General features: G+C 36.1%; 1 protein-coding gene across 1 annotated transcript; it reads left to right on the forward strand.

Moving 5' to 3' along the window:
• Positions 1-1,097: 1,097 nt before the first annotated feature.
• On the forward strand, positions 1,098-22,900 carry LOC129272083 (dual specificity testis-specific protein kinase 2-like). The gene is made up of 8 exons (XM_054909320.2): positions 1,098-1,151; positions 1,602-1,751; positions 8,431-8,507; positions 12,071-12,155; positions 12,763-12,846; positions 17,256-17,342; positions 18,061-18,160; positions 19,356-22,900. Exons 1-8 carry the CDS (start codon positions 1,098-1,100, stop codon positions 19,994-19,996), a joined length of 1,278 nt encoding a protein of 425 aa, XP_054765295.1. The 3' UTR covers positions 19,997-22,900.
• Positions 22,901-23,288: the final 388 nt, after the last annotated feature.

The following is a 23,288-nucleotide window of genomic DNA, read 5'->3' on the forward strand; positions in this document are numbered from 1 at the left end:
CTCCCCAGAGCATCCCTTTCACTTTAGTCTGGCTTGGTTACTATTTCCATCCGTTCCTGAATTATCTTGTGACAATGTCAGGCATCCCTCCAGCAAGCTTTGTGTTGGCAAAACATATTTTCTTTGTTGGCAGTTTATAATTTAAATAATTTCAAGCATATTATGAAACCAGTTTACAGAAGTATGTTATATGCTGTTTCAGATATTATCATTTTTCAAAGTCAAGTTTATTCATTTCAATTGATCAACCAAATATTTTACAATTCCTAATTTGATGAAGAAAATTATCGACATGGTATGAGTGGGATCTGAAAGAAGCAGCTTAAATATTACAGTTAAAAGAGAGGTGTCTCAAGTCTTACAGGGCTGACCTAACTTGGATGGAAAAGGGTTCAAAGCTTTTGGCAGGTTCAAAGCTTTTGGTAGGTCCATATCTCAAGGTTAGTAGTTGCTAAGTTGTTAAGGGTGCTGATCTATACTAGAAAGACTTTTTGTGTTTGGTAGATTTTGGTTCGCCCAAATTATATTTCTTTCAGCCAAAATATTGAGCTAGATTTTAATTTGAATTTTTAGTCCTTGCTTCAAGCTGGGCAAGTCAGGTATCAATGATAAGACAAAGCTTGATCCATTATTATCTACCGAAATAGCAGTCATCATATTATAGGTATCGTCTGAGCAGGGAAGTAATGGTCAATGGTGAATGGTGTTGATTTTTTTACCTGATTGCTATTAAGAAAGCAGGAATGCTTGTAAGCAAGCTACCAGAGGACTGACGGCTTAAGGTCCTCTCCGAGAGACCTGGTAATGAGGATAAATGTCTTATCAAAGGGCACTAGCACACCAACTGGGAATCGAACCCGGGTCACCGGAATCCGAAACCCCCGCTCTACCGACTGAGCTATCGTGGGAGTAAGACTGGTGGGACTATGATATTCTTCATTACTCTTTGATCAAAGAGTTCCTTTTACTCTTTTTTTTTTACCTCCTTGGGTGTATATTATTCAAGAACTGTAGGAATATGAACCATATGACATTTAATTGATGTTGACATCCAACAGGAGCCTTCCTTGTTTGAATGTCAATGTGTTCATGACATGATGGGTGTTTTCAGAAGAAAGTTTGAGGCCAGTCTGTTGATAGATCAAGTTGAGGTTCGGAAAATGGGAGTGTGGAAAGAGAAAGAGTAGAGAGAGACCAAGTGAAAGGATGGGGGAAGGGGGAGGTTTGTTCAATAAAAATGTTTGATGTACACCCCTGCCTAAAAAAAAAACACTTAATTAAAAAAAATAATCATGAGGAATAAAACTGGTGTCTGCATCAGCATCAGCATCAGCAATATACGGAAGAGAAGGTAGTCCTGTAAGTCTTCCGGTCACTTCTTCTTAGTGATAACCTTTTTTCTTTTTTGCTTGTAAGATTTTCAAACAGCTCTGTCCATGCAGTACATATTATTTATGCTATTTGCGTATGCAGGTAAAAAAGTAGTTACATGTAGTAATGATTTACTTTTTTTTGGCTAGTATAAATGTTTTCAGTATCTCATTTTTTTTATTGTGCCTGTATGTTGATGTATCCTTTTTATCAAACTTGTATAATTTCAGTATGTCAATGGAGGAACGTTAACAGGTCTGCTCTGTGACAGCCAAGTCTATCTCTCATGGATCGCTAGGATAGGTTTAGCGTCGGACATTGCAGGAGCTATGGCCCACCTACACAAGAAAGCCATTATGCACAGGGATCTAACATCTTCAGTAAGTTGGACAGAGCAAGTTTTCTTTGTTTCTTAGAAAGACTTTATTCAAAATGAAACACAAAGGCATTCATTTTACAGAATTATGACGGATGAAACAAGTCCATAGCAGGTGTATGTGTGTACTATTATTTATGATAAAACAAACTTATGAATGATGTTTTTAATCAAGAACCTGCTCAAATACACAATAATGATAATAATTGGCATTTATATAGCGCTTTATCAATCTACGACTGCTCAAAGCGCTTCACAATCATTATTACCCGGTCACTGGATTCATAGCATTTTAAGCAGCCTGTTAGGTGCACACTTGCTAACCCAACCACAATGACGGTTGTTTCCTACCGGTACCCAATTAGCACCTAGGTGAGAGTGGCAAAGTGTGGATTGACGCCTTGCCAAAGGATGCTAGGCCATGGTGGGATTCGAACACACGACCCTCTGATTACAAGGCGAGAGTCAGAACCGCTACACCACAGCGCTTCCATTCTTAAAAGAATTGAAAGATAACTGATCTCCCTTATAACGTCTCAAGAATACATAATATTTTACACTGAGAATAAAACGATTTATAGAAAAAGTGTATATGTATTGGGCATCTGGGCAACCAAAGGAGATCAAGCTTACTATTACAATATTTTCAATATTTATAATGTTTTTTACCAATTAATGCCTCATAGAAGTTTTGTCTCAAATCTAAAGCCCTTCTATTTCATAAAAAAAAAATCCAGTTTTGAAGCAGAATATGACAATTATCAGAGCTACAAGGCAATTCTGTTAAAACTGAAAAGAGCTGCTGATTGGGGATTCCCAAGAATACAATGTCCCAATGGAGGACCATACGGGGGGAAATCCTTATTGTTTTCTTGCCAAAGTTTGCTGCAAAACAGTAACAATAAATCTTATTAAATTCTAAATTTAAGAGTGGTTTGAAGTTTATAACTTTGTTATAAAATACATGTAGTCTCAGTCTCACATACATTTATTATGTCTGAATTGATGCAAAAATATTGTTTATCTGAATCAGCAGACAAATCTTATGTCTGTTAATTTAAAGTTTATGTATTCCTGAATTCTGACACCTTCAGATTTTTCCAGGGTTGTAATCAGTCTTAATTTCAATGACTATCTTTCAGATCATTATTTAAATAATGGTAAATAATGGTAAATCATGTAGTTTCCAAACTCCATATAGTGTTTTGAAGATTAATTTTCCTACTCTGCCATATTATTAGCATGTGAACGAATTCGTATAAAACTACAAGTATTTTTTGTTAGGTTCAGAAATATGTTATTCAAAAGAAAAGGTTATTGTCATTTCCAATACAAATTACATACTGATGTGAATATTTTTCAAGTGAGGTGTAAAAAAAAGAAAAGTTTTAACAACTCCTCTTCCTGTTTTCGACAGGCAAAATCATCTGTGTGAAAAACATTTTCTCCAGTTATTTTTGGAATGTATTATATTTGGGAACTGGTTGCATCTCATTCTGCTCTGCTTGATTGCATGTAATAATGACATGGATTCTGCCATTGTCATGTGTGCAATATGTTTTCAGAAATTAATTGATTGATTATTAAGTCCATGAAAATGAAAGGATAATGTTTGTGCTCATGCAGTTATTCAGGAAAAGCTGTAATGTACATGTATGTGCAGTGATATACATGTAACAATTATGGGCTTTTAGGCTTCTCCCCAACCTCAAGACTGCCCCTCCCCCCAATTAAAAAAGGGGTTGAAAACGAATGCTGTGATTTGAAATCCACCATTACCTAATCTATTGCATATTGGTGACATTTCTCTGCAATATTCAGAAACTGTTAAAATACTTGGTGTTTATATTCAGTCAAACTTAAAATGGGATAAACAAATTTCAGATATTATAAAAAGGTGTAACAGAAAATTGTATATGTTCAGACTTGTCAAACAATATAAACTCCCTATGTCAGACCTTGTTCAAATTTACATTGGATATATTCGTCCAATTTTGGAGTATTGTGTACCGGTTTTCAATGGAGCACTAACTGCTAAACAGGTTAAGGACTTAGAAAAAATACAAAAAAGAGTTTGCAAAATAATTCTTGGCTCAGATTTTATAGATTATGAAAATGCATTAACAAAATGTGGATTAGAATGTCTTGAAAGAAGACGAAAAAGACTGTGTTTGGAGTTTGCTAAATCTCTTTTAAAAAACCCTTACTGTAATAACTGGCTACCAAAAAGGAAAAATGTCTCAATCTCATTAAGGAGTGTTCCAAACTTTGCTCAGTTAAAATGCAAAACAGCTCGCTTTAGAAAAAGTGCAATACCATATTTCATTGATTTACTAAATTCGAAATAAATTTTTACTTTCATACCCTTGAAATCAACTCAAATTTTTGCCATTGTTTTAGTCTCCATTTCAATCCAATTGATATTTGAATTTATAATTGTCTAATATTCATCACTTTTTAATATTGTATTTCTTTTTTTTTCGTTCTATTTTATTATTTTTAATGATTTTTTATGTACACTTGCTCTTTAAAATTTATTTATTATCTATGTACATTGTAAATTGTAATTGTTTGCTTTTATCCATGCTTTGTGAACGTTTTATTGTAAACATGTTAATTTCAGCCTTCTGGCTTTGTAACATGTATTGTTTTTATACAAAATAAACCATGATTGAATGAATTGAATTGAATTGAAATTTGAAAAGTCCATCACTCGTGTAAATATGTGAATTTTTTTAGCTTGTAAATCAAAATTAGACAAGACGTTTAAAATATTTTGTTTAGCACAGGCATTTTTCCTTTTAGCTCACTACTAAGTATATTTATGACATGAAAGCTTGTAAAAATGGCCATTGAAAAATCTCTGACTTTCTGTTTCATGAAATGCCCCCCTGATCGTTGGACTACATCAACATTGGGAAAACAAAATGGTATTTTTGGCAATGATTTTGCCAGGCTGGCGGGATAGAATCGACTGAAGTGCATCCTTCACTTATGAGTAGCTTGGCTTAGGTTCATACACCTCTTTTCATCTACCAGCAGAGTTACAATTTTTGAATAAATGTCTTTACACACAGATGTTTCCAAAGTACAGAAGAGAATTTTTGTTTATGTACATGATGTAGATTCGTCGACATTTGACACTGGGTATATTAAAAGATAGGAAAAATGAATCCTATTTTGAAAATAGGAACATTAAATTTATTTGGAAAATCTTTAAAACCCTTTCACTTTTCTACTTTTATTTGAAAAAATAGATATATTGGGGTGAACTTCCCCTTTAAGGAATGAGATTGAACGTATTGGCTATATACATGTACATGTATGGAATGCTTGAGTGTTCAGTACTGTTCACTTTCTGGGCGTACTACACATAGTTCTTGGACATACTATTTAATTTCTTGGATAATGAAACTGAGTATCTCTGTTACCTTGAATCATGGTCTTGGATATTTAGGTTGAAATATAATCCTCAGAAGACAAGGGGTTCAGTTTCCTGGTTTAAATCCTTCCTGTACAGTATTATCAGTAGGCCACCCATCCCCCCTTTTCAATGACCCGCTTTGGCATGGGGGCACTGGGGGCACCCCTTCTCAGGACTCCTGATGAAAAGTGAGCAATCCCTACATGAATGATATATTTAACATCCACATCATGGTAGCAATGCCCAATAACCTATCAATATCAAGGATTCTGTGGATGTCAAAGTTGCTTTAATACTAATACTAATATTAACTGTTATTAGGGCCCCGTAATCTACTGAGGTAGGGATATTTGAACAGACCATGTAATATACAAGGATATGCAACTATAGTCTTTCTTAGCTGAGATGTGAAATTGAAATTAATGTGATGTCACTATTAATGAATAGTGAAACTATATTCCTTCTCCTGTAAATTGCTTATCATCGCTGGGCAGTTAAAACCTCGTATCTCCCAAAGTTAATATTTTGAGAACAGCTTGGAACAAGCATGATTTCAGAGTTATAACATCAGCTGTAGCAACCTTCTGTAGCCAAGAAAATTTGTTGTATAGGAATTAGGAGACTGTTTTCAGACAATTTGTGACCTGACACCCCAAAACCAACACTAAAGCCCCAAATTTGATTTTTATTGAGCTTGAAAGAGTACATCTTAACCTTTAAGATGATATATAACTTTTCAAAATTGATCAACAATAATTCACTCAAGTACTTGATTGAATGTAAAAAAGGTTATGTGAGAGCTCTAAAGAATAAGGAGAAAAAAGATATTTGAAGTTCGGGTTCACTCAAGCATGAGATGTGCACAGTGTACAATCTAGGTGAAACTTCTGTACAGTCCAGAAAATATGGTGTCAAAGAAACTCTTGCATCCTGTCTTCTATATAAACTTCAAATTTTGACAGGATGAAGTAGTAGAATATCTCTTTCAGATGAGCTAATTTTCTCATTTTTAATTTTTAAGTACAAATTACTATTAGAACCTTCCCTTGCGACTTATAAATTGTTGTTTAGGGGTGGCTAGTTACATATGAGGTTGTTGCCATTCTCAAATATTGCATTTTTTAAGCTGCCCTCAAAATGTTCAATTTTTTAGTTGTGAGGTTTTAACAGTCCAGTGAATATATGCCAGTATATCTATCAAGACAGAAGTTTTATTTTCACTGTTGAAGGGTCAGTGATTCCACTTTTCCTTATTTCACTCTCAGTTGGGTTTGTACAGATATGAGTGGGTTAAACCACAGTAGGCCTAGTTTTTAAACATGCTTGTGAGATAATGATAAACAAATGTAGAAATGTATTAACATGTTCTTGTTTTTATCATACCACGAACATCTAGTTTCACTATCTCCCAAGTCCCAACCTTCATTAGTATGTCTTTTCTGTTCTTATGATTGATTATTAATCAATAAAAATAAATAAATGATGTGATGCATATACGGTATAAGCAAAAGCAGAAGTGATACACTTAGTATTTTTCTGTAAATCCAGCTATATATATTTATTTTTTTTACTCGATTTTCAAACAGTTTTTAACTCGCTTCTGGTTTCTGACTAATCAAACAGACTTAAAAGCTATTTAAAAAAATCCTTTCACTTTGCCAAATAATACTTTTGATAAATGTATCTTAATACTGTCTGTTTATTTTAACTCTGATACCTTCATTAAGTTTTCTGTAGATTTTGCTGTAATATGTTTTTAGGGTTTTTATAATCCACAATATGATGTCAAATATGAAAATACTCTATGAGCCATTGATTACAAAATTTTACATCACGTTAGGAAATTCTTCATGATTTTGTGGCATTTTCAATCATTGTATGTATACATATATGACAGGAAATCATTGTATTTTTATTGTTAGTAAATTAAAAAAAATAATACAGTTTGGAATATTCTGGCATAGCATTATTTGATAACTTTATACCTGAAAAGTCCATTAATAGTTTTGTGGGCTGTTTAAAAAAAAAAATAATGTATCATTTTTCTCTCATTTTTGTGCCTCAATCTCCGCAGAACATTCTCATCAAAAGAATTGGTTTGGATACTCTTGCATCCTGTCTTCTATATAAACTTCAAATTTTGACAGGATGAAGTAGTAGAATATCTCTTTCAGATGAGCTAATTTTCTCATTTTTAATTTTTAAGTACAAATTACTATTAGAACCTTCCCTTGCGACTTATAAATTGTTGTTTAGGGGTGGCTAGTTACATATGAGGTTGTTGCCATTCTCAAATATTGCATTTTTTAAGCTGCCCTCAAAATGTTCAATTTTTTAGTTGTGAGGTTTTAACAGTCCAGTGAATATATGCCAGTATATCTATCAAGACAGAAGTTTTATTTTCACTGTTGAAGGGTCAGTGATTCCACTTTTCCTTATTTCACTCTCAGTTGGGTTTGTACAGATATGAGTGGGTTAAACCACAGTAGGCCTAGTTTTTAAACATGCTTGTGAGATAATGATAAACAAATGTAGAAATGTATTAACATGTTCTTGTTTTTATCATACCACGAACATCTAGTTTCACTATCTCCCAAGTCCCAACCTTCATTAGTATGTCTTTTCTGTTCTTATGATTGATTATTAATCAATAAAAATAAATAAATGATGTGATGCATATACGGTATAAGCAAAAGCAGAAGTGATACACTTAGTATTTTTCTGTAAATCCAGCTATATATATTTATTTTTTTTACTCGATTTTCAAACAGTTTTTAACTCGCTTCTGGTTTCTGACTAATCAAACAGACTTAAAAGCTATTTAAAAAAATCCTTTCACTTTGCCAAATAATACTTTTGATAAATGTATCTTAATACTGTCTGTTTATTTTAACTCTGATACCTTCATTAAGTTTTCTGTAGATTTTGCTGTAATATGTTTTTAGGGTTTTTATAATCCACAATATGATGTCAAATATGAAAATACTCTATGAGCCATTGATTACAAAATTTTACATCACGTTAGGAAATTCTTCATGATTTTGTGGCATTTTCAATCATTGTATGTATACATATATGACAGGAAATCATTGTATTTTTATTGTTAGTAAATTAAAAAAAATAATACAGTTTGGAATATTCTGGCATAGCATTATTTGATAACTTTATACCTGAAAAGTCCATTAATAGTTTTGTGGGCTGTTTAAAAAAAAAAATAATGTATCATTTTTCTCTCATTTTTGTGCCTCAATCTCCGCAGAACATTCTCATCAAAAGAATTGGTTTGGATATCAAGGCCATCATCTGTGATCTAGGACTCTCTTGCAGGTTTCCAAGGTAACACAAATGTTAAAGAGACAATGAACGGTGCCATTATGAGTTGAGATTGGGAAAAGGGGTGTCAAGGTATTGAAGGCAAACAATTGAAAATGCATCTGATAGAGAACATTTTAAGGAATGTACTGGAGAGAATGATCCATTACTGGTAGATATCATGTTATCTACTTTCCTAATTCCACCTGGAGATGGCGCTATTCAACATGGTCACTGTCCTGTCCCTTTAGAAGGAAAGTCCATTCTTGATATTTCGCGAAAATCCACTCAATATGAAGGTTGTTATGGTTACAGTACAATGTTTAAAGAGGAATTCCTCAGTCCTTTTTAAGCCAATGTAATGAGGGAAATTTTAACCTTTTTTTAAATTTGTGGTCAATCACTTACAATGTACAAATTGGCATTCTTGAAAAGTGTTTGGTATTTCGCCAATGTGAAAGTAAAATACTTGTAATATCTCCAAAAAAGGTGAATTAGTAGGAACTTTACAAAATATGGAGAATTTTCTCAGGGATCTCTCCAAGCTCATGGTAATATTTACAGCATGTACTGTATGCAAATTAAGAGATTTTTTGTACGAGGCTAGAAAATGTGCATATTTTACTGCATAGCAAGAAGTGCTAACTATAAGAACTTTATCCGGTTTGGATGGGTGTGAATGCACAAAATAAATCATCAGATATTGTTATGGGTCAAATTTGTTTTCATTTAGGGGTATTTTTTTATCAGGCATGTGTGAATAACTCTTCTATGTTCTTTGATATCATAACAGAAATGTATTGTTTCTTTCGAGTCAGGTCTACTTCCATTCATTCTGGTCAACCCAAATACATGTATAACAAACATTAGAAAACCCAGCTCTCAATTCAAATCCTCTTAACAATGATAAAACAATCCAAGCAAGCAAAGCCACAATTCCACAATAATACTCATACATGTATCATTGACCCTAAAACCGTGTTAATCACATTGGCCTATTTTTTTTATTGGTTTTATGAGTTTGTCATCCTCAATCCCCTATCAGCTGATATGATTAGGTGAATGGAAGATTTGACTTCATTTAAACAAATTTTATATACATGTATTCAGATAACGTAATTATCGACTGTAACCAAATGACTCCTGTAGATGGTTATTGATGGGGAAGTTAACCAGAAGAAACACATATTGAAAATCTGTTAAAAGGATAACAGAGATAGTATTTTTTTTTGGTGACATCATATGCCAGCAATTCCCTAATTTGTCATGTGATGTAAATCCTGTAAGCTGCTATTGAGTCAACTTTGATGGCTAGTGGGGAAGTGAGATTTTAATTGTCAGATTTAATTTCCATTCATATACATGTACAAAAAAAAAGAAGAAAATTATGGTTAAAATGCCTAGAATTTAGATTTCAAGTTTATTCATTTCCAGTTCGCATACATAAAAAAAAATATAGAAAATCATGGTAAAATCCAAATGATGAAATACTAGTACATGTACATGTAGACTTAGAAAAGCAATGTTTAAGCAGGAAGGGGATTTCCTCTGCCCCCATGAAAACAGGGGGCGGGGGTTGTATTTCCATGGTTCCCCTGCATACAACAAGCATCGATCCAACAAGAGGAGAGAAAAAATATAAATTTGTCCCACCCCCAAGAAAATTTGACAACCTGAAGATTTCATCATATGTATTGCAATTATACACGTACAGTCTGTACGTGTATAATTGCAATACATATGATGAAATCTTCGGTACAGTATATTTAAAAGGACATAATTTTATGGACAGTTCTGCATACAGATTATTGCATCATAATTTGTCGCGCAGAGTGCCCCCAAAATCTTTGACATTTTTTCGCTTTTGCCCCCCATCCCTAACATAGATTGCTGCCCTGTCTCAGAGATGCCAACCCTCCCGATTTCATCGGGAGGCTCCCGAAAATTCATCCCAACTCCCGCCCTTACGATTACCATCCTTAACCTCCCGAAATTACGATTTTTTTTGCATTGATCAAATTGGATTGGAAGTACATGTATCGTCTGCTAACTTTAGCATGTAGTAACTCCATTACGTTTCGCTGCTACTAAATTCTGTGTGAAAGGCAGACAAATAAGGAGCAGCGAAAAGCTGGTGCATGTGATATGCCCAACGGGAATCCACTGTGCACCAGGCCGGTAGGCCCGGCTAGCTTCGCAAGGCGTGTGCGCTCGCGGCCGCTGGATTTGTCGAGTGGTGCGATGGAATATCGGTGTGTGATTTCGGCGTATTGATGGGTTGATATTGACACGAAATGGCGGAAAATCAACAAAAAAAGACAAAGAAATGGTCTCAGAAGTATAAGACTGAATACAGTCTCCAGTACCCGTGTATTCGGAAGTCGGAAAGAGGAATCTACCATGCATTTTGCACAATTTGCAGCGTGGACATTAAAGTTGAGCACGGAGGTCGTGATGATATTCGGAAGAACGTAGGGAGCAAACGGCATACGGACATTGCGAAGACGAGATCTTCGAGCTCCACTAGTACCCTGTTGACTTATTTCACCAAGCAAGGGACCAGCGAGGAGGAAGACGTTACCCGCGCTTTAATAATAATAAAGAGGATAATTCCTCATTATTATAGTTGAACAGGTACTTTTCTTCTATTGTCCCCTCATTTTTTTTACATGTAAAAATGCATATTTGATATTTTTATTTTTATGTCAAAAAAGTGGGAACAATGTTTTTTTTAAAACATGTGAAATGCTCCAAAATAAGGGTCAAATTGCACCAGAGAGCATCTAGAAACCCAGAGCTTCCAGGGCCCTAAGGCGGGCCCTCGACCCCGGCCGCAAGGGGCGAGCGCTCCGCGCTCGAGATGTGCGCTACGCGCACATAATTTGGTGTCGGTTGCAAATCCTCCCTAATTCTGATTTCCAAAAGTTGGCATCTCTGCTGTCTGCAACATGGAAATTGGAAGTAGATCACCTTAAATGGTCATAAAGATAATCATTTGAATTTTAAATGAAAGATGAATTCTGGAATTTTTCTCTATTTCTGCAATGTTATTTCTTTTAATATGCAGAAGCCTACCACCAGTCATAAATTATTAGTAAGGTTATAAACCACCATTATAAATTCAATGACTGATAATGAAGCAGCACAATACCACTTCCTCATTTGGGTCATTGTATTTCAGGACAATAATTAGAGGTCATTTATTTGAGGTCTTTGAAAGATCGGCCATAAATATTGATAGCTCAAGTGATAATTGATTGTGATCATTACTAGTTACAGAAGAAACCGCAGTACATGTAAATAGCCTCAACCTTTTACATGTTTATTTTATGTGTCATGTGACATTGAAATGTATCTGAGACTTTGAATGAAAAGCTTGACCCAATTGATACCCTTTAATCACTTTGTAGATGTTCATACTAAGCAAGACGTAGCATTCATCATTCATTCAATTAATTGAATTTAATCATGATTCAAGAGAGTACTATTTTGTTTTCAAAGCCATTGTCAAAAGAAAATTATATCTGCCTGCTCTTAAAACCTCTTTTACAATTTGGAATGTTTATGTTTCTTACTTGTTCACATAGGGAATTGTCAAGTTTGAAGTCTCCAGTTGGAACTCCATTCTGGATGGCTCCCGAGTGCTTGCACTACAAACCATATGATGAGAAGGTGAGAGATTTATCTGACATGGCAACAGACTATGTCAAGCTTTGCAAGGAAACAGGAACATTTCTAGGCTAGATATTGTATAAAGAATTGTGTTCACTCAAGTCCGTTTTGTATACCCCAGACTATTTGCAATACTTCAGATTGATCTTCAGGCTTTTGCCTGATTTCAGGCTTAATGTTGTACAACACTCACACGGAACAATATGTTTTGACTTCTCTCAGGCTCAGTGAGCAAACCTGACTAGAATCTGCATATGAAAAGATGAGAGGTCTGTCTGACATAGCAACAAATTATGTCAAACATTCCAAGGAATTCATTACCATGTTTCCATGATTCATGTTAAATATCAAGTGAAACCGGTATTCCAAAACCAAAGTGAGACAAGAAAACTGATCTATATGATCAGCTGGCCTTCATGGAAAGGTTTATTTAATACATGTTTCAAAGGGAAAATTATTCAAGGGAAAGCAATCGAAGGTCTGTAGAGGCTGGTAGTACGTTGATACAGGTATGACTGTACTAGTTCTATTGCTGGAGTTTGAATGAAGATATTTTTCATCCCTATTGCTCATGAATTTCTATTGTTATTACTCCCTCTATGTCTAGATTGATGTTTTCTCATTTGGTATTGTACTTTGTGAGATCATAGCGAGAGTGACGGCAGACCCCGAGGAACTTCCGAGGTTACAGGTATTATTATCTCCTATCCTTTTCTTCCTGACTTATGAATGTTTTAAAGTTCATTTCACTTTTATCCTATTCATGTATGCTAACACTGCAGTGTTATGTTAATATTACAGATGCATATTGGTTAGGGCTTTCCACAACCTCCATTCTTTTACACCTCAAAATACTCCGTTAGTGCAACGAGATTGCAGTATTTTGACCAAAGCTTATACATGTATGAATGCGGTGATGGGTGTTTTTCCAAGTGACATGTGTGGCTTTTCTCTTTTGGCACTCTACAGTGAGCTCGCTTTTTAGTTTAGATTTACATTTATGTAGATCTGAGGTGATATGGTGAATCTTAAAGAATTTCTCATGAAATTGTTTGCTGCAACTACTTCAATTGAGCTTTAATCCAAGGGGAGAGGGGAGGAGGGGGGGGGGGTTATTGTAAGTAAGGCTTTGGGTCATGCTTAAACGTCAACATGCATATATTATCTAACGCTTAACCTGATTGATTAGATTCATGTTAGTGCACGTCCCATGCACATGATCTGAGCAATACGATGATGTGTTACCGGTATATATGGCAGGCAACTGAAATTCATGTTCATTTCTACATGTAGGTCACTTCTAAAATCTTTGTGAAACACCCCAAGTTTTATTTGGTACATATTTATGTATCTCTGGCCAAGGTAAAAGGAAGATAAGATCATTAATATGGTATGCATCGGCCAATCAATCAAGCAATTGGATCCTGGAATGGTATTGGTTTCCTTTTAGTTCGGAAGTGGGTGTATGTGTAGCTTAAATTGGCGAATTCCAACACCAAAATATGAAAAGATTAGGAAGTAGACTTCCTGTCTATGCGGTTTGAAGCTTGGCTGCCCTAGGAATACTCAATCTTGAAAACAATTTTTTTTAATAACCTGATAAATCTGGTTATCTTTGCTGGTTAGTTTTGGGAAGACTAAATAATATTTAAGTTTAGGAGACAAAACTTGGCTCAGATTTTTATTGTTTGATATGAAATTGAAGTGAGGATATGGAAGGCATGATCGTGCAAGAAGTAGGTTGAATGATGATTCATTGTTCATATTGTCTTATGGGATTTTAGAAAGCTAGGGTTGTATTCATCTTTCATGAATCTTTTCTTTCTGCTCTATACCCAGGTGTAGACTGATGAATACAGATAGTTAAAAAGGGATACCGTACGTTAGGTGCTTAGAGCACTGTTATTGGGAATGTACATGTGGCTAAACCTGGAATGTTATTGGAGTGTTTTGGACAAGTTGGGCAGAAGGTAATTTGTTGCTGAGCCTTGTAACCATAGTCCTTGCCTTGTATGAAGCATGGAGCTTCTAGCTCCATGTATGGAGTATGAAAAGTATACAAAATGTTTGTTATTTTTCCAGTTTGAAATTTGCCTCCAAGGATTTAATCATGATTCTATCGATTCATACTGAGCCCACATTTTGTACCCATGGCAGTAAATATAAAGGGATGATTGGGGAAAATTAAAAAAAATTAAAAACCCAAACCTTCTTGGTGTTTCACCCTTTTACCTTATTTCTTTTCCTGTGACTGTCAGTCTGTATAATCTGTGATATTAAATGATACTCTTTCTCATTCTCCTCTCAAGTTGAAAGTGTGTCGACCATTTAGTTAGCCATCTGTTTAAAAGCTCCCCATGTATTGAAATCTGTGTCGTGTTACAGCAAAAGGAAGAGGAAGCAAAGAGTTACTACTTTATTGGTGAAATTTAAAAAGGAAAGGCCAAGGGAAAGACGTTTGATGTTTCTTGGCAGTGTATCTACATGTAAGCTCTATCTTTAGAATGTTGTTTATAGCCTTGCTTGGTGTAGGATCTGATTTCTTGGCTGTCATTTTTTTTTTGTCAACTTCAGCTTTTGAGGGAGATGTTGACTAGAGGAATAATGACATGGTTTCCTGGGCTGTGGGGCTTGGAAGGGTACATTGCACAATACATCAAGATTCAAGTGAATTCTTCCAAATTTTTATTTTTATCTTATGTCATGTTCTACATCCTGTTGAGTAACTGCCATCAACCAGCTTATTTTTATATCACCTTAAAGGGGGTTGGCGTTGCATATTGCAGTTGTGTTTCCATTTGTAAACTTAGGATTTGTCTTTCTTTTTTGTGATGTTGTTAAATGATACGTTTAAAATAAAATGAATTACAATCTATGGATCAATGACATTTGCTCTGGCGACAATTGCTCCGATGTAAAATCTACATGTTAAGCTAAACATAAAACCTAATCTCCAAAACTAAATCAACCCTAATCTTTATCTTTACATTATTGTGAATAAAAAATCCATTACAATCCTAACTCTAACTCTATGCCCTCTGAGATATTAAGACCATAGCAAATGTCGCAGGAGCAAATGTCGTGTCACCCAAAATACTGCCTGTGGAGTTGATTTACTCCCATATCAAGGCCTTAAGGGGACACCAAAGTGTTGATGAAGCTGGCCCTGATAACATGTAGGGAAAGTCCCTTCCACTGCTTCATGGTACGCTGTAGTCCTGCTATAAATAGCAGTGTCCCACAATGTGTTCATAGTGTGTTCTCAGTGTGGAACACAATGTGAAATCACCTTCACACTGCTAAAATTTGAGCATTTTCTACAGTGTTAATCATGCATTCGCTTCATCCGCTATGTGAACACGCTGAACACTCACACTGTCGAGATGTCCACTGTTTGATATTATCTTCATACTTTTAAATCAGCATTTAAACAGAGTTAATCTCGTCTTTACATAGTCCACCGTGTGAATATACTGTATGACTCAGCAGTTGTGGAGCAACAAGTACTGGGCTCCTTAACACAAAGGTTTGCGATGAATTGCAAATATAAAAGAACCGCACTGATTTGTTCTCGGTCAGTATTTTAAACAGAGCACGCATTCAACGATGATCTTGATTGGTCATTTGTATTTAGCGATTGACTGCAAACTTTTGTGTTACGGAGCCCTGGTGATAGTTTTTGGCGCTTGTACAGCTGTATATACAGTGTAAATGAGCTCACGTTAGTAAAGTGACATACAGTACTGACATCTTGGCCCCATCTTCCATGTACAAAAGAGTTGTGATTAATCCAATTAATTACAAAGTATGGAAAGCCAGCAACACCAACATATAAAATGCATACGTCCGTTCAAAACGTATGCTAATATACAAGTAATGCATGTAAGCTCGTGCATGCAGGGCCAAATAATGAACAATGCGGGAAGAGCCAATGGATATACCGCACCGAGGTCTGCAGGACCGAGTGCGGTATATCCATTTGGCGAGTCGAGCACAGAGTTCATTAGTTAGGTCCTCTATGCATAAGAATTCATGCATTGTTCTATTCAACCCCCTCCCCCATGTTACTGAGTTGCCCCGAATGCTATATTTGATCTAAATTCTAAATAATTCCATACCTCGCACTATCCTGCACTCTGTCGTCAGAGTGCAGGATAGTGCATTTGGTAGGACGTCAAATTGCAGGATAGTGCATTTGGTATGATGTCAGAGTGCTGGATAGTACATTTGGTATGACGTCATGCAGAGTACAGGATAGTGCATTTTGGATGCCATAGTGCAAATCGCTAAATATCATGTGATGCAATTTGGACCAATCAGATAACAGAACATTCTTGGGAGTTGTATAGACATGATTAATATTCCTGCATCTTTGTCATGCCAATTAGGCAAAAAATTAGATTTTTCATTTTTTGGGGAGCTTCTTTTCACAATCTTCTGCCACTGATCTGAATACTATCATAATATATAGTATTCAGATAGTATTTAGATCAGTGCCTACTGCCTAAATCTGCTACATTGGATAAGCTTTAACATCGCAGTGAGTGGGGATTTTCTGGTGCTCTTTTTTTTTTTTCCTGGGCTTTTTTTTAGCAGTCAGGGAACTACAAGGGAACTCGGGGCAATCCCCCCCAACCCCCATGTAATAATTCGCTGACTGTATTTCACTTGTTCCACGATATTTGATCTGGTGACTATTGCTCGCTCTAAATTCCACACACTAATTTGAATGACCAACTTCAACTCTAGGTTTAGCACTTCACCCTACCCTTAACCTAACATAAACCCATATTGTAACCCTAACCCTACATCTTAGACGAAATTAAGCCTGGAGTAATTGTCGCAGGAGAAAATGTGTCACCGTTTCTCAAAGGGTCAAATGTGACTTAGAGTAAAGCTTAAGTGCCAACGCGCACGTGATATGTAGCGCACAATGTTATTGATTAATACGCAGTTGTGCGCATCTCCTTAGCATGATTTGACCAATGCAATGAGGCCTTATATACTGCATGAACTTAAAATTTAAATGCCACTCTAAATCTCACTTAAATCTTTGTGAAACACCCCCTGATGGCTCTCTGTATTTCTTTAACCTTTCAGAACTTTGGTCTTGATGAAGTGGGCTTCCAGGCCATCAGCTCAGATTGTCCAGAACCTCTGCTAGAGCTTGCTTTCTTATGTTGCAAAGTAAGTAACATAATACATTCACTGATTCACAATGTTAAATGGTTTTGATTTTAAAAGTGTGCAATATCATTGATGATTGGTGATTGGTGGTGATTTTTTACCTGATTGCTAAGAAGCAAGCAACCAGAGGACCGACGGCTTAAGGTCCTCTCCGAAGGACCTGGTACTGAGGATTGATGCCTTACCAAAGGGTATTAGCGCACCAAGTGGGAATCAAACCCGGGTCACCGGAATACGAATCCCCCGCTCTATCGACTGAGCTATCGCGCCTCCTCTCATTGAGAATAACGGTAACTAGGCTTATAAAGCACCATTTCTAGGGGATACTATTTGCTGTAAAGACTTGATTTTCAAATAGAAGAATGCAAAATGAAGAATTATTGTAACACATTCTTAAGTTCTTTCAAAGTGAAATCCAGCCCAAATTGAACTTTTCTCAAGGGAAATAAGAAGGAAAATCCAAGAACCACCTGGTTACTCTGTAAGCAACTGAAATGATGGCATTGTTTCTTCTTGTGTCTCTTGTGGAGTCTGTTCCACAAAAACCATCATAAGTCTGAATGTGTGCACATCCCATATATATGAGTGGCTAGTTCTTTGACAAAGGTTTCTATGGGATGTCCAAGAAGTTCATATTATGTTTTTATGCAACAGAACCCCTGTTTGTTAAGCCTATTGGAGAGTTTTCATAATCGTTTTCATATTCGTTTTCATACAGATGGATAAGAGGACTAGGCCGGCGTTCGTAGACATCGAGTTTCAGCTGCAGCATATCAAGATCAAACTTGGAAGGAAAGACAGATTGATGACTGGAAAGGGTTTGTGGATTTGTTTAAATCTTCTTAATTCAACATCAGGGGATTGTTTCATGAAGCAAAAACAGTCAGTGATTTACACCGACAAAATCTGAGCCAAGCAGATGCAAGTATTTTAGTAGCTTCTTATAAGAGTTTTCAGTGAAAACCACTGATTATTTTGTTTCATGAAAAGCTTTAGAAAACACGATGGAAGACGAAGGGAGCTGTAACTTTAAAATAAGGGAATTAATTACTGTTTTTTTTTAAGAAATAAAATTTTGCTTTCAGCAAAATGAGAGGTATACCACATCTCCTTGTGTATAATCAAATAGACATACTTAATTTTTCTAAATAGGCAGCAAATAATTGGAATAATTATTTGTTGTCTGATTTAACAAAAGTTATTGGGCTAAACCACAGAATGTGACATTGTCTTGCATTGGTGACTTTGCAACCTTTGCCTGAATAAGAACAGCTGATGGAGCTCTGAATATATCAAACTGCTCTTTGAGTCATTCAAAGTGGAGGGAGGGGGTAAGACTGATTGCCATTAGTGTGAGCAGAATCTTGCTACCCCTTTAACCAGATTAAAGGGATGGTCCGGGCTGAAAATATTTATATCTTAATACATAGAGTAGAATTCACAGAGCAAAATGCTGAAAATTTCATCAAAATCGGATAACAAATACTAAAGTTATTGAAGTTTAAATTTTAGCAATATTTTGTGAAAACAGTCGTCATGAATATTCATTAGGTGGGCTGATGATGTCACATCCCCACTTTCTGTTTTCTTATGTTATTACACAAAATTATTTCATACTTGTGTGAATAATATGTCTCCCTTATAATGAAATAAGTTGCAGCAATAAATATCTAATGCACTAAATCTGTTGTCAATCCAATTTTTCTAGTTCTTGGAGAAAAAAATTTGAATAAACCTTATTTCATATAATAAAATACAAAAGAAGAAGTGGGAATGTGACATCATCAGCCCACCTAATGAATATTCATGACAACTGTTTTTCACAAAATAATGCTAAACTTTATAATTCAATAACTTTGTTACTTGTTATCTGATTTTGATGAAATTTTCAGCTATTTGCTCAGTGAATTCTACTCTATCTATTAAGCTATAAATACTTTCAGCCCGGACCATCCCTTTAAAAAATTTGGACTACAGACTGACTGATTTGAAACCTTTGTACTCTTTTTCCAGGAGATAAAAGCAAGAGGTCTCGGCGTCACACTGTTTATCTCAATGTTCCTGAAGCACCTAATGCTCCAACAGCTCAGCAACCAAGGAAACATCCTCTTGTAAGAAGCAACTCTGACAGAGGGGCCCGCGATGGCGATCGAAGACATTCTCGCCAAATGAACCAAACAAACCCCTTTGATACGCCGTCATTGAACGGTGGCAGGACAAAATTTGTGAATTCGGGCAGGGACCAGCTGAAGCAGTTATCTCCGGACGTGTCGCTGGACATAGGTCAAGTGCTGTCCACCCTGTTTGGGAGGACGGACATAATGAATATTTTTGAAAAGCCAATAAAGAGAAGACTTTCCGTTTCCTTGCCTTCATCACCGGAGCTCCATCGACGGGAGATGTCGATAGAGGACGATGAATTCTTCGACGACCTCATGAGCTGGCCAAGCTCTTCGGACACTTTTGAACTCAGTACGAGTAGAACACCTCCCCCTCCAGATGATATGTCACCCCTGTGTGAAGTGGGAGAGTCGGCAGAGTCTGCATCGTGTAGCAGTGCACAGGGTGATACCATTTTAAATAGTAGCACAGATGGAGGGGAGTTTCATGAAAGCAATAGGAAGGGACCAAATGTCAATAACAACATCAGGTAGGACTCGAGGAATAGATGTCTTATAACCAGAGGAAACTATGGTCTGGATGAGCCAACCAAGAGACGGATGGATAGTGGATTTATGGATTCACAATGATAACCCTGTATCTAGGCTGAAATTAATAACAAAGTATGCCAAATATTAAAAAAAGCAATTAACCATGTTACGTTCGTACATAAAGTCTTTGGAGTTTCAAGGGTTATACATGTACTTTATGTGTGTGTATCTTCTATGCAGACAGGCATAGGTTAAGTCTTTACCACTGATATGAATATGCAGATCTTTGTGTAGAGACAGACATTAGTCATGAAGTATTTTACTAATTATCTAGTCTCTTATCATGGTATAACCTCTTGTATTAGAACATAATAATGAGGATTTTCATCTGAAATTTTCAAGTGAATTTTTATGCATCTGGCTGTGACGATCCACTGCATATGATTTGGTGCAGTCTGCTTAGTCAGTATATTTTAGTCTGGCATTAGAATTAAGTGATAATGGCTGTAAAAATATCTGCATTTTAATAGCCAGTATTATAAACTCTGGCTGAATTCAAACTCTTGATCATTTTATTGCTGCAGTCACCAAAAACAAATCTGACTCATAAAGCCTATGCCAAGTAAAGTTCAAAGTATGTATCTGCCTGTGCGCAGTATGTATGACTGCACGCATGTAAACTGCATGCAGGCCAGACTCCAGTCATGTAGGGGGCTGATTTAGAGTACCGTAATGCAAAATACATCAGCCAAACAACTGACAATTGAATAACAAAGACGGTTACGTATACCGCCCTGGTTGGTGTTTCATAAAGCTGTTCGTAAGTTATGAGTGACTTTACGAACAACTGGTGATCCTTTCTTTGAGGTAAGTTATGCGCACCAGATTTTCATTGGTGTGGATGTAGTTCGTAAGAAAGGATCACCAGTCGTTCGTAAAGTGGCTCATAACTTACAAACAGCTTAATGAATCATCCAACAGGGTTTGTTTGTGATTGAATGGGTACGAAAGCACTTTTTGCAGTTGTCTGAAAGCATGAAGATCCTGTTCACAAGGACTTGAAATAATAACAAATGCACAATTTCAATGACAAGTGTACTATCTGCCAATCAAACTGAAAGATTTCAGTAGCTTTAAACTGTTCTTGCAAAGTTGGTATTATAACAAGTTTTGTGAACCGGGCTCCTGTTGAAGATTGCAAGACGTGAACAAGCAGATGGTATCTTTAGACGGAAGTACCGGTACAAGCGCCTTTTAGAGAGCAGTGCTCGCCAAGTTACATGAAGATTGGACCAAACATACCTGCATAACTCATTCATCTAATGCTTAAGTTCATTCCACGGTCACATAAAAACAGCAGCTGGAAGATATTATAATAAATTATATAAAGAGCAACTCAAAAGTTGGGTTTAATAGCAATTATTCGCAAAAAGGGATCAGTTTATTTAATTTTATTTTTTGAAAACCCTAGTTGGTTACTTCAGGTACAGTTTTGGATGTGGGTATTGAAAGCATGAATGAGGCTACTTATCTTTTTTCAAACACCAACTTATCTTAGTTTCAACACCAATTTATCTTACTTCCAAACCCATTTGATTCCGAAACCATCTTATCTTAGTTCCACAGCCAATTTATGTTCGTTCCAAAACAAAATTGTTCTCGTTCCAAAACCAATTTTTGGTTTAGAAAATGATACTATTCTTGTTGTTGATAGCATCTACCCTTCACCAAATAAGACTTTGATTCCCATTTTTTTTCCCAATATAAATCAACTTTGGAGTGAACCAAGGTCATATTTCATGATCATCATTGAAACTGCCAGTTGGTCTTTTGTGACATCCAACTACTTCCATTATAATCAACATATTTTTGCATGTACACATGTACAAATAAAAACAAATGCCTTAGATAGAAAGCAAATTTCACCAAATGAAAAAAAAAATGTATATCTATATTTATGTATGTATTGGATGTGAGGAATATATTTTTCTTCTCTTCCCCACATCTGCATAGAGTGATATGTCAGGGCATTGCATATATATTTTTTATTACCTGGTATCTGACACCAAGGTTTACAATCAGAATACCATGGATAATGAACGTTTGTTTTGTACGCTGTTTGTACTAAATTAGAGGTGGTTTCACAAACAGTCAAGTGTGAATTAAAATAATACTAAAACTGACTTTGAAATTAAGTCAACGCTGACTTGAAATCCTGTTAAGTGACAACATTGATTAAACATCTAACACCATCGATGACCTGGGTGCAGTAACATGTTTTCTCTGAACATTGTCTGCCCATTGCAGATGATTCCTTGTATACTGCATGCAAGTAGAATATAATGGGGAATTTTAAGTAACTTAAAATCAATTACAAATGTGTTTGGGGGTTCCCAGGTTGATCATATGTCTTGCAATCAATTGCAAATTCACAACTTATTTCCTATCTGCTTCTTGCATCAAGGAGTGTAACCTGAGTTGCTGCAGCTAACACTAGGTGGTTTCAGACCGCCTCGAAGTTCGCCAGTTCCAGGTATTCTCTGATCGGGGTAAATTTACCCCGATCAGAAAATACCAGGTATTTTGGCGGTCTGAAAGCAAACTACGCGTAATATCCCCGAAAGAAAATACCCGATAAATAGTAGGTACTTGGCGAAATTACGAGAACTTTCGCAGGGATTTTTTCAAGGTCGCAGGTATTTTGGCGGTCTGAAAGCAAATTACGGGAACTTTTAGCCCAGCGTGTCGTTGGGTGCGGCGCCGTGCATGGGTTGCTGCTGGGCTAGTGATTTTGAATCTCGCGCCTTGCCTGCTTATTAGACCATACTGCGCATGCTCCTAACTTCAGGAATTTATCCCGAAGTGTATGTTTCGGGGCGGTCTGAATGCAGGAATAATAAATGGGTATTTTTTAGCCTAAAAATGTTCTCGTAATTTAACGGGGATTCTTGTGATCGAGGCGGTTTGAAACCACCTACTGATTTGAATCCTAACTGATCAATTGTGACCAACCACACCAAAACCACCAATAAGTCTCCAGGGAAGGTTCTCTGTTAATAGCCAAATAGTGAATTGGTATTGAAAAAGCCAAAATTCAAAACTTAGCTTGTCTGGAGGAATACTTCTTCATCTGTGTACTGTAAAAAAAATTTGGGTCGTAAAGTTGAATAAAAAACAAGATACAAGAGTTTTTTAACACAAGTTTTTGCAGACTGCTTGGAAGTTTCATTGAAATTGCAGTGTAGGCCTATGCATCTCATGCTTGACTCTTGAGCGAGGCAAATTCAAATGATGT

The sequence above is a fragment of the Lytechinus pictus genome, chromosome 11 (genome assembly GCF_037042905.1).
Source record: "Lytechinus pictus isolate F3 Inbred chromosome 11, Lp3.0, whole genome shotgun sequence".
Lineage (NCBI taxonomy): Eukaryota > Metazoa > Echinodermata > Echinoidea > Temnopleuroida > Toxopneustidae > Lytechinus > Lytechinus pictus.

What these genes read in the sequence shown, in the direction of transcription:
- LOC129272083 (XM_054909320.2), top strand. Translation starts at nt 1,098, where the DNA reads ATGGGTGTTTTCAGAAGAAAGTTTGAGGCCAGTCTGTTGATAGATCAA. An exon ending in TGTTGATAGATCAAGTTGAG is followed by an intron (nt 1,152 to 1,601) that starts GTTCGGAAAATG and finishes GTATAATTTCAG; the next exon opens with TATGTCAATGGAGGAACGTT. An exon ending in ACAGGGATCTAACATCTTCA is followed by an intron (nt 1,752 to 8,430) that starts GTAAGTTGGACA and finishes CAATCTCCGCAG; the next exon opens with AACATTCTCATCAAAAGAAT.